Raw genomic sequence first — 11,825 nt, 5'->3', positions numbered from 1 at the left:
TTGTGGCCACCCTTTACGGGATTAAGGCGTCTGGCAACAGATTGATAGATAGTTAGAGAATAACTGATTTTTTTTTTTTGCCAGCCTTCTTCATCTTTCCTTCCTCTTTCTTTTGCCTTTTGAATCAGATCTTACTCTTTTCTCTTGCTCTCTGTCTTCCTCTTTCTTCAACATTATCCTTAAATATCTCCCTCTTCCTCCTACCTCCATCGCTCCACCTTCTCTCCATCCCTCCTTTACATCCCTCTATCTCCTCTACACTCCTCTACATTCTCTCCATCCCTCCAGCTTCTCTCCATCCCTCCACCTTCTCTCTCCACTCCGCCATCTTCTCTCCATCCCTCCATCTTCTCTCCATCCCTCCACCTTCTCCATCCCTCCATCGTCTCTCCATCCCTCCACCTTCTCCCCATCCCTCCACTTTCTCTCCACTCCTCCACCTTCTCTCCATCCCTCCACCTTCCCTCCATCCCTCCACCTTCTCTCCATCCCTCCACCTTCTCTCCATCCCTCCACCTTCTCTCCATCCTTCCACCTCTCCAGCTTCTCTCCATCCCTCCACCTTTCCATCTTCTCCATCCCTCCACCTTCTCTCCATCCCTTCACTTTCTCTCCACTCCTCCACCTTCTCTCCATCCTTCCACCTTCTCTCCATCCCTCCACCTTCTCTCCATCCCTCCACCTTCTCTCCATCCCTCCACCATCTCTCCATCCCTCCATGTTCTCTCCATCCCTCCAGCTTCTCTCCACTCCTCCACCTTCTCACCATCCCTCCATCTTCCCTCCATCCTTCCACCTTCTCTCCATCCCTCCAACTTCCCTCCATCCCTCCACCTTCTCTCCATCCCTCCATCTTCTCTCCATCCCTCCAGCTTCTCTCCACCCCTCCACTTTCTCTCCACCCCTCCACCTCCCCTCCAGTTTCCTCCATCTCTCCAGTCAGACACTCTTCCCGTCTCATAAATTCCTCCTGACTTGTGCCGCGAAGTGGTCGGATAATTTAAATCTCTCTCTCTCTCTCTCTCTCTCTCTCTCTCTCTCTCTTCCTCCTTCTCTCCCACTTTCCCTCCTCCTTCCACCTCTCCCTTCCTCCTACCCTCCTTCTCTCCCACTTTCCCTCCTAACTCCACCTCTCCCTTCTTCTTTCCCTTTCTCTCTCTCTCTCTCTCTCTCTCTCTCTCTCTCTCCTTCCATCCTTCTTCCCCTCTCTCCTTTCACACTTCCCTCCTTCTCTGCCTCCCTCCTCCTGTCCTTCTTTCCTTCCCTCTCCCTCCCTCCTTCAGTTCTCCCTCCTCTCTCTCCTTTCCTCCTCCCATCCTTTCTTTCTCCTTCTGTCCCTCCTTCCGTTATTTCCTCTCTCTCTCTCTCTCTCTCTCTCTCTCTCTCAACCTCTTCCCATCCTTCCCTCCCCTCTCCTCTCCATCTTCTATCTCTCCTTTGGATTCAGTCTCTCCATCCTCCCTTACTTCCACTTATCATCATCATCATCATCATCATCAGCAGCATCATCATCATCATCACCACCACCATCATCATCATCATCATCATCACCATCATCATCATCATTACCGGGTATTCTGTCCTCACCATCACCATCACCAGCAACCATCTCTCTCTCTCTCTCTTCCCTTCACCATGATCATCATCTTTTAGTTTTAAGCTTCATATTCATCTCTCTCTCTCTCTCTCTCTCTCTCTCTCTCTCTCTCGCCCCTGCCTTGCTCTAATAATTGAAATACTAACAAGCGAAGCGACGTGTTGTGTAGAAATTGGCAGGTTGGTTAATTAGGTGAACATGCCCTGAGTGTGTGTGTGTGTGTGTGTGTGTGTGTGTGTGTGTGTGTGTGTGTGTGTGTGTGTGTGTGTGTGTGTGTGTGTGTGTGTGTGTGTGTGTGTGTGTGTGTGAGAGAGAGAGAGAGAGAGAGAGGACGAAGATTTATGAAGGGAGGGGAGAAGATGAGAGAGGGAGAAAGGGAAGGGGAGGGATGCAAGGGGAGGCGACGTTGTGAGAATGGAGGAGGAGGCGGAGGAGGAGGAGGAGGAGGAGGAGACATGAAAAAGCTAAGATGTCTGGAAAAAAAGAGGCCCTCCTCAAGAAAAATAAAATCGACTGAGAAAGCAAGAAGAAGATAAAGACGTGATTCTCTCTCTCTCTCTCTCTCTCTCTCTCTCTCTCTCTCTCTCTCTCTCTCTCTCAGTATAAATCCCTACTGATCCTCTATGTCTCTTATTTCTTATATATATATTTCAAGTCCAATTCATGGTACCATCGCCACCTCACCCACACCTTTAATATAACCTCCTTCCCTCTTATATTTCCACACCTGCAGCACCACCTATGTGCCCAGCCTTCCATATTATACTTAATTTCTAGTCGTATCTAAGATTCACTCCCACAAACATTCTGTTCTCAAATCTAGGATAAACACCATAATCTTTCATTATTTTTTCCTATAGCCACTACCTTTGTGCCCAAAATTGCTGGCTTATTATTCATTTTGAGTTTCTTTTTGGTGGCGACTATCATCCACTCACTTGATGTAGTGCTGCCTACTGCTTCTTCACCTTTATCATCTTTTTCTGTGCCTGTCCTCCTCTCTTCCTATTTCTCCCATGTTTCCTGTCGCTTTTCATTACTCTTTCCTATTCAGGTGGCATTACATTGAATGACAAGCCTAATGGTTTCCTGTAAGCCAGGAAACCATTTACAACGCTGGCTGGTAACCATATCACCAACCCATACCTGTTTCTTACATGTCAACTAGTGGGTTGGCGGAGGGTTAGTGCCGCTCCCCGTAAACAACTAACTCACAAACAGCCACCCCTTATTGGATTATGGCGTCTGGCTATAGATATATAGATGGATAATTTCTTTTATATCCCTCTCTCACACCAAGTACAATTCCTCTACCTAAAATATTTCTTTACCTCTCGTTACCTCCTATTTTCTCTTGATTCCTTACTTATAATACTTATGTCTACCCTAATTTAAGTTATATTACCATTGCCATCCCATCCTCACATTCGGTATAAATCCTTAACTTTATATATACTGTATATCTATTCACTTCAGACTCTAATCCAAGTAGCAACGTCTAAAACATAAATCTTTTTCTAGTTGTTATGTATAGTTTGTATATTCATGTCAAGTGCTTGTCCGAGACTCTCACGTCTCGTACGAGGACTGCGAGGCCAGCACACACACACACACACACACACACACACACACACACACACACACACACACACATCTACCTATATAAATACCGACATATACACACACGCATTACAATCTTTGTTTCTCCCTTCCTCCCTCTCTGTTACCCCCCCCCACACATAAGCGACAATCTCTCTCTCTCTCTCTCTCTCTCTCTCTCTCTCTCTCTCTCTCTCTCGCACCTGAGTCTAACCTTCCATGCTCTCCTTCAGGTGCCAGTTTGTCCCGGCGTCTTGGAGCTGTGCCAAGAGTCACCCTTTCTTTCACTCTCTCGTCTCGTCTCGTCTCGTCTCGTCGCTTCACCCACGCCCCAATCAAGCCAGGACGACAAGACGACTCAGCTGCACGACCTCCTACGACCTCACAATCTACTACGACCAGCTATAAGTCATCCCAAGTCACAACGACCAGCTGCACCCATCGGCAAATTAACTGCTCCTCCTTCTTTTATATTCCAGTCAAGGCAGCTGCATCTACCTCCTTCCAGGACAAGACGACTCAGTTGCACAACTTTCTACAACACCCTTAAGCAACGACCTACGACCAGCTGTACCCATCAACGACTTCACCTGTCTCACACGACTACTCAAGCTACCACGACCAGGTGCACCTACCTCCTTGAACGACAGGACGACAACAACGACTCAGCTGCATCCGACGACGACCCCGCTGCACCCAAGACGACACCCCACGTCATCACGACCACCAGTACCCACGACCTCTTCATACTACGACCACAACGACTTGACTTCACCTCACACCACACTTCATACTATCACGTCCAGCTACCTACCTCTTCACTTAACGACTCAGCTGCATCTTACACGACCCCTAAGTCACCACGACCACTTCAGGAACGACTACTAGACTGAAAAGAATAATATAACCACTTTGAAGCTTTAACCAATATATTCCGATCTCAATTTTTTATATATAGGAAAGACTGTGCTATCAAACTCGTGGGCACTATCAGATAAGAAATAAGCGCCTTTGATCTTACGCTTCACGTCACCTGATAACGTACAACTTGATCCAGTGAGCAATGAGAAGTGTTTATTACTCCACTCGATTTGAAAACTACAGTAAGTGGATTATCAGGTGGACTGAGATAAGTGGGTCTAGTTCAGCTCAAACCTTCTATAATAAAGTGTACGTTTAATGATCCACTTGATCTGATAACTAAGTGCCATATCAAGTGAACCAAGAATGGCAAGTTTCTTTCTCTACACATACCCTGAAAACAAAAGCCAATAATAATTTAAATATCCACTTAAGATGATGGCTAAATGAGTTATCTTGAATAAGGACAAGTGGGTTTAATCCTGATCTACACATACTACATTCTTATAACTAAAAGATATATTCAGTAAACGATAAATGAGGAGATAACTGAGAGCTTTATCAAACGTACTCTAAATCCGTTTAATATTCCAATGTACCTGAAGAGTGAGTGCTTTATCGAGTGGAGATGTGAGGGATAAATTAGTGATGAGTGATAAATGACTTAGCGTCCCACTCGCTTTGATAACTGAACTATTTATCTCTTGAACTATAAATGGTTAGATAAGTGAATTATACACGGGCTTAATATTCGACTTCGTTTTTATTATTAACTGCTTTATCAGGTGAGCAAGAAAACAGGCTCCGCTACCACCACTACTCCTCATTCTCTCTCTCTCTCTCTCTCTCTCTCTCTCAAGGTCTTGCGGTGCGTCGTTGTCGTGGTGCGGGTCGTTAAAGTGGGAGACCATTACAATCAATCCCACGGGCAGGTTCAGGCACGACCACAGCCCCCTACCCTCCTCCTCTGCCCTTCCTCAACCCTTCTACCCTACTCCTTCCCCCTCCTCTCCCTCAATCTCCCTTCTTCCTCCACCCCCACCAGCCCATTCCTAATCTGTGTCGGAAGTGACGCTACCAGTCTCCGTCTAACAAAATCGAATACCTTTAGAGAGAAGAGGATCAAGCTGGAAAACATATAAGCTTTAAGGAAGACAAGATCACTGGAATACACACAGTTTTAAAGACAACACATGGCTGAAAAGTATCTATAGCTTTAAAGACAAAATCGCCTTAATTACTGCAACAAGTTCACGTCCAGCAAGAATTCAAGAACTCTGAACAAATCTAATGGGAAAATTATATAGCTTTAAAGAGAAGAGTATCGAACTAGAAACAGCTACTTATCTACCCGCCCCAAGAACTGTAATTTGCAACCACTCTACGCTTCAGTGATTTAGCTCTGAAGGCAAGAGAATCAAACTGAAAATTACAGTCACCCTACCCCTCACAGAATCAAATAGCTTTAAAGACAACAGAATCAAGTTGCCTATATCTATCAAATCAAGTTCCTCAGAATTTATCAGCTTTAAAAACAAGTGTAACAAGCTGAGAATCGCTACTGCGTAAAATATCATATTCAAGTGGAGTAGAATCAAGACCGAAAAAGTGGAAGAAAAGAGAAAGGGAATCACAGTTTTCATAAGGACAGTAGAATCCAGCCAGCAGTTACTGACAGGCCAGATAAATCCAAAAGTTTATCAGTGTAAAAGAGATTTGGATTCCGTAACAAGAGGATAAGTGACAGCAAGAGACAAATACGAGTGGAAAAGTGTGGTCACCATTACAAAAACCCGAAACAGGCTAAAATATACAAGTGAGATATACGATAGAGCTAAGATAAAAATAGCTCTAAAATAAAGAATAACTGAGACAGAAGTGGCAAATAAGTAACACTCAAAGGGGAAATAAGAACTAAGATGCGTGCTGGCTAAATCACGAAACAGCGTAAGATCCATACGAATGTAAAAGCGCGCCTCTGTACTGTTGTTGGTGGAGGTGGTAAGGATCCGTGTGACTGTGTGAGGGAGTGTCATCAGCGCGTGGAGTGGCAGTACCCTCATAGTGGGGCTCCTGGGTGGTGTAGCCTTGGTCCCACCCGACTAATGCTCCACCTCTATCCCCCCCCCCACGTCCCCCCATTGCGCGCAGACCAGCCTCACAGGACCAAGTCTTCCTAAACATTCTTGGGCATGAATTGTGCTTGAGACTCTCTCTTCGTGCTATTAATGTAAGTCACACTAGCAGACAATTACGTGCCATCTCATACAGCTACTAGACATTTACGTGCCTTCTCATATCATACAGATGCTAAACACTTACGTGCCTTCTCATACACCTGCTAATGACATTTCCGTGCCTTCCCAAATTATACAGCTACTGGACATTAACGTGCTTTTATCCTAAGTCATATAGGTATTAGACACATCACAAGCAAACTAGACTGAGTGCTAATGTAAAAGACAGACTCAAAAAAATGGTCCACTGATAACACTGAACTATAGATTCTCTGTTCGTCCCTTCACTTTGAGTCATACAGCAACTGGACCTTTAACAAACAAGCTCTAGTGAATAACAGTGAAAAATACAAGCCTTATAGAAATCGTATACCCGTGTAACTGAAAGGAAAGGAAAGGAGGGAAAGGAAGGAAGGAAGGGGAAGGAAAGGACCAGCAACCACATCCCATGCCCTTCAACTCCCCAATTCGTCTGTGGCACAAGACCCCTAATAAGACATAAAAAATCCTCCAACAACATCACCACTCACCAGCACCACCCACGTTCCCCTCCATCAAAGGGACTAGTTTACCTGCTCTGAAACATCCCATTTACTTTATGTCATAATCCCTGCACCTGGTGATCTATATCTTACCACAAACAGACGGGATTAGAGGCTTGCTACAAACTCTCCATCCCAACTTCCTCTCTCTTCCCCCGCCCTCTCTCTCTCTCTCTCTCTCTCCCTCTCTCTCTCTCTCTCATACCGACCTCAGCCCCGACCCACCACAGGCTTTGTCGTGGCCTAGCGGGGTGGCTCCTTTATCCCAACTGAGTCGCTACCCAGCCACTGATAAGCCCCGATAAGTCCTTCATCCTACCCCGCTCACCCCTGTTACCACCAACCTCGTACATCCTACGAAAAAGAACACCCCGGGGAAGGAGCAGCAGGGTTGACGAGGAAGGAGCGTGAAGATTGTGATCAGTGGGGCTCCATTATAATCGGATTTCACGGGGATACGGAGGAAGAGAAAGAGGCTCAGCTAAATGACATCAGTGTGGTGGGACACGTAGATATACAGCTGTGTCCTATTATGGTAACAAGCTTTATGGAACTACCTTTTAAGATTGATTTTTTAAAGACTACATTTATGTACTGTGCTATACTGTACTTTTTAGGGTAATTTCATGTACTGTGGTTATACTGGTGTACTGTAACTTCAGGTGGCCTTAAGAACACTCATTCATTACGTACTTTAAGATAAACTCACGTACTATACAAGAGTTTATGTAATATACTTATAAGCAGCTACAAGATAGCCATTTTATAGAAGTACTGTGCTTAGATTATCCGTATGTCATGTACTTTGAGGGGTCCATAAGCAAGCCTATTCATTACAGACCAACGGGAGGGAGGTATATGTTACGGGGAGGCTTGTAATCGCTCCATCTCCAGGGGTTAACAAGAGGGAATAAATGCATGCCTAAAGAGCGTCATTACATGATATTTCACGAGGGGTATCTCAAGTGTAGGGGGGTCTTGTTACAGGCTGGCCGGGCCCATAACACGGGTATTAAAGTAACTGTTCCTACATGCTAAACACCCACGTCTCAGAGGCCCTAACAGAAGCCTAGGGAGTTAAACACAGATACCTGGGAACACTACACCCAGCCACCCTTTACACCCAGCCACCCACCACACCCAGCCACCTAGTAGGCCCACACATATACACACCATCTGTCTCCTCCTCTTCACCCCAAACACAAACCCATCTACTTTTAATTTCCAACACTCTTAACCTAACCTAACCTAACAACACTGAGTCACCTAGTAAGGCCACACACCAACTCTTGACCACTGATATAATTCCATCTACAATAGAAATCATATACACAACTGTGAGTTAAAATTATCTCCAATACTCTTAACCGAACCTAACCCAACCTTAACTAATCTAACTTAACCTCACAACACGACAGAGTCACCTCGTAAACACACACCTACACAACCCCCCCCCCTCTCTCTCTCTTAACCACAGAGATAAAGTCACTCTCAACAGAAATCATAGACTCCATTGTTAAATAAAACCATTTCCAGCACAAGAACATCACATCACTTCCTTTAGAACCTCACACACAACTTTCAACACAAAACCACCTCCAACATAAACCCAGGATTCCACTTCAACAAAAACCATTCCAACTCAAATTCTTTACTTTTTTCTACCTCCATCAGCAATCCAAGGATCAATATAAAAACCATACTGTACACACATTAATCCTTAATAAACTTAGAAAAACAGGAATAACAATCCGAAAGCTCATTTTTAAACACTAATCCATATATCTACTTTCAGACAGTAGCAACATACACAAAACCTCCAGCCATTAGTTTCCAAAACAGGTCCAGTGTTCCGAGACGTTTTTAAAAATCCACTTCTGCCACAACTCTACTTTTAACAGAATTCCATAAATCATTTTAACTAGACATCTGACAAATATACACACACCTCCAGCCACAAAACCAAGTCCACAGTCTACAGTTTTATCTACAAGTCCACTTTAAATACAAATCTATAAAAGTTTACACCGCACAAAACCCACACATACCTACACATCGAGGCCTCAGACTGTTAAGGTAATTTCACTGTATATTTCTCGGCTCTGTGTGTGTCGGAAAATTATTTTGTGTAAGGCGAAGGTTAGGCATCAACTATAACTCAATATACTTTCATAAATTATCTCAAAATGGACACTCCTGGAGACTCTACGTAAATCACTCTTGTCACATACATTGGCGTGACTTATGGACTCTTTAAGCATAAGTGTCATCCACGAAAAAAGCGTGAAAAATATTGTAACAGCGTAAAGAAATGCAGAGAAAAGTATGAAAAAAGAAAAATAGTGTTCTGAACTGTGATGACCTGAGAACAACCTGGTAAACTTACACCCTACAAAAATATTAATAAATAAACACGTGAGGAACATATATCTTGGCAGCGATTTGTCAGTGCTCAGGGCCGAAAGTCTGTTCCCGAGGGGTAGAAGAGGAGGAACAGAGAGTGAAAAAGGAAGAGGAGGAAGAGAAAGTGAAAAAGGAAGAGAAGGAAGAGGAGGAAGAGAAACTGAAAAAGGAAGAGAAGGAAGAGGTGAGAGGGATGGTCGAGCCGATAGCTTAGACAAACAACCGAAAGCAAACATTACATCGTCGAGAGCCCACGCTGCTCCCTCTTCCTCCTCTCACTCTCACTCTCTGTGTTTTCGTGTGTAACCACCAGGAAGGCACCAGATGACACCCGGGAAGTGTTTTTTTTTTTTTTTTTAAACTTACATTTAATTAGAGAGATCAAGAAACAAATAGTGTTGCCCATAGGTTGCCTGATTACAGTATGACGCTATACTGTGTTGTTCTGAACTGGAAAAATTCACATAGAACTGAATATGGATGCTAAGACCGGGGGCAAGTACGCCTTGAGGACTAAATCGATCATAAAGAGAATAGAGGCGGAAAAAAACAGAGCCAAAGCACGTTGTAGAGAGCCCAAGGAGAAACAGAAGCCGCCTCCGTTGAGCAAATACCGGCGCAAGACAGCCAACGCCCGAGAGAGAAACAGAATGAAGGAGATTAACGATGCTTTCATCATGCTGCAGAGAGCCATTCCGGACCTCTCTGGGGCTGACGCAGAGAAGCTGACGAAGATCACGGTGCTGAGGCTGGCTGTTAATTATATAAATGCTCTCGCCGGAGTACTGAACGATGACTGCAGCTTTGGAGCCATGGATATAGAGGACGTGAGGGAACTTTGGTGCCTGGAGAATGCGCACATAGCCAAACCAGAGCATTGTGTCAGACATATCATAAGAACCAACAAAGAGCAGGTCAGTAGTGCAAATAAAAACAGTAAGTGTAGTGTAAATATCAAAGCATCTAACAAGGTCATTAAGCAGACAAAGTGTCCCTCTACTCTCGTCACAAAGGCGAAATATACGAAAAAGGAAAACACAGTAGGTGGGAAGCTGGTGACGACAACCAAACGACCCAGCAAGTCCAAAAGCAAGAGGAAAGTGTGCAAGACGGCCAGCATTGCCACAAGTAATGGGGCGTACATCACTCTCAAAAACGTGGCTCTACAGACTCCACCAGACAGACTTGGCAGATATGCAGACAACAAACCGCTGATGATGTCCATGACGCTGAAGCGGCCACGGATGGAGAGCAGCTACCTGGGGCCCCGGGAGGCCAAGCTACCCCGTCTGGAGCCCAATTCTCTGCCCTTAAGCACAGACCCACAGCCCCACCAGCCCCTCCTGGCCCTCACCCCATGTGGCCCACCTTCCGTCCCAAGTCACAGTATACTCGAGCCCCTGATGGGCGCCACACCCTTCACGCCACGTCAGATACAAACCACACCCTGCACATCCCTCCCTCAAAGCACTCCCACTGACGTGCTTCACACTACAAGCATCCTACGGGACCTGGACATCCCCCTGGTGAGGACTGACGAGTTGTTGGAGTTCCCAAGAAGTATTCGACATTTTAGTGATTCCTCGTGCTGCGACTCTGACTTCCTGAGCGAGGGGTTGGCGCCCCCCAGTCCCCTCTCCGGCTCCACCTCCACAATACCCACTTCAGTTCCTGTAGGTGACAGTTCTCCGGTCTTTTCAATGGCCTCCAGTGACTTTTCTGTGTGTGGGTCGGTGTCAGATTGTGATAGCGTTCTAACGACGGCCGTGGAACTAGAAAGCCTGCTAGGGGATGAGCCTTTCAAGGAGGAACTCGAACATCTTGCCTCAGCCTTTGCTGAAGAGGATGACACACTCAACCTCTTCCTTGGACATTCCGCTGCAAATTTCATTTACACGGATACTGATGACTGCTAGCACTTCATATATATATGCAGTAACTGACGACAGCAGCAATATAAGATAACATGAGAACATGAACGTGCCATATAGTGTATAAGGTAATAACAACGTGCCATAATGAAGAAAAAATAAATATGCCATAATGAAGAAAAAATAAATATAAGTTAAGAAATACGTGCTTGGCGGCCTTTTGAGTCCACAAGGTAACAAGCCTTCACGGGAAGTGTATTGTGTGTACTACTATGCATGACAGAATAACGGGCATGATTCCATTGATATAATAGACGCGTTTGTGAGGTCCATGATGCAGGTCTGTTGATGATGATGATGATGATGATGATGATGATGGTATGAAAGGATTACATTTGCATCGTCCTGGTCTATGGCTTGTTTATATGAATGAATGTATGACAGAAAACGGGCATAACACGATTTTCATACGCGTTCGTATCGCCTACTGTATAGGACCTACCAGTATGTGTAAGTATTGAGTGTTGGAGTGTAGGACCTACCAGTATGTGTAAGTATTGAGTGTTGGAGTGTAGGACCTACCAGTATGTGTAAGTATTGAGTGTTGGAGTGTAGGACCTACCAGTATGTGTAAGTATTGAGTGTTGGAGTGTAGGACCTACCAGTATGTGTAAGTATTGAGTGTTGGAGTGATGATGGTGATGATTACGGTGAC

At 44.9% G+C, this 11,825-nt stretch overlaps 1 protein-coding gene across 1 annotated transcript; it reads left to right on the top strand.

The window, feature by feature from the left end:
* The first annotated feature begins 4,650 nt into the window (after nt 1-4,650).
* Nucleotides 4,651-11,155, top strand: LOC145399060 (uncharacterized). The gene is made up of 2 exons (XM_080271807.1): nt 4,651-4,663; nt 9,708-11,155. Exons 1-2 carry the CDS (start codon nt 4,651-4,653, stop codon nt 11,153-11,155), a joined length of 1,461 nt encoding a protein of 486 aa, XP_080127933.1.
* The last annotated feature ends 670 nt before the right edge of the window (nt 11,156-11,825 follow it).

This window comes from Coenobita brevimanus, chromosome 5 (genome assembly GCF_032717465.1).
Source record: "Coenobita brevimanus isolate Jiangsu-jjx chromosome 5, ASM3271746v2, whole genome shotgun sequence".
Lineage (NCBI taxonomy): Eukaryota > Metazoa > Arthropoda > Malacostraca > Decapoda > Coenobitidae > Coenobita > Coenobita brevimanus.
This window is presented reverse-complemented; position numbering and strand designations above follow the sequence as displayed.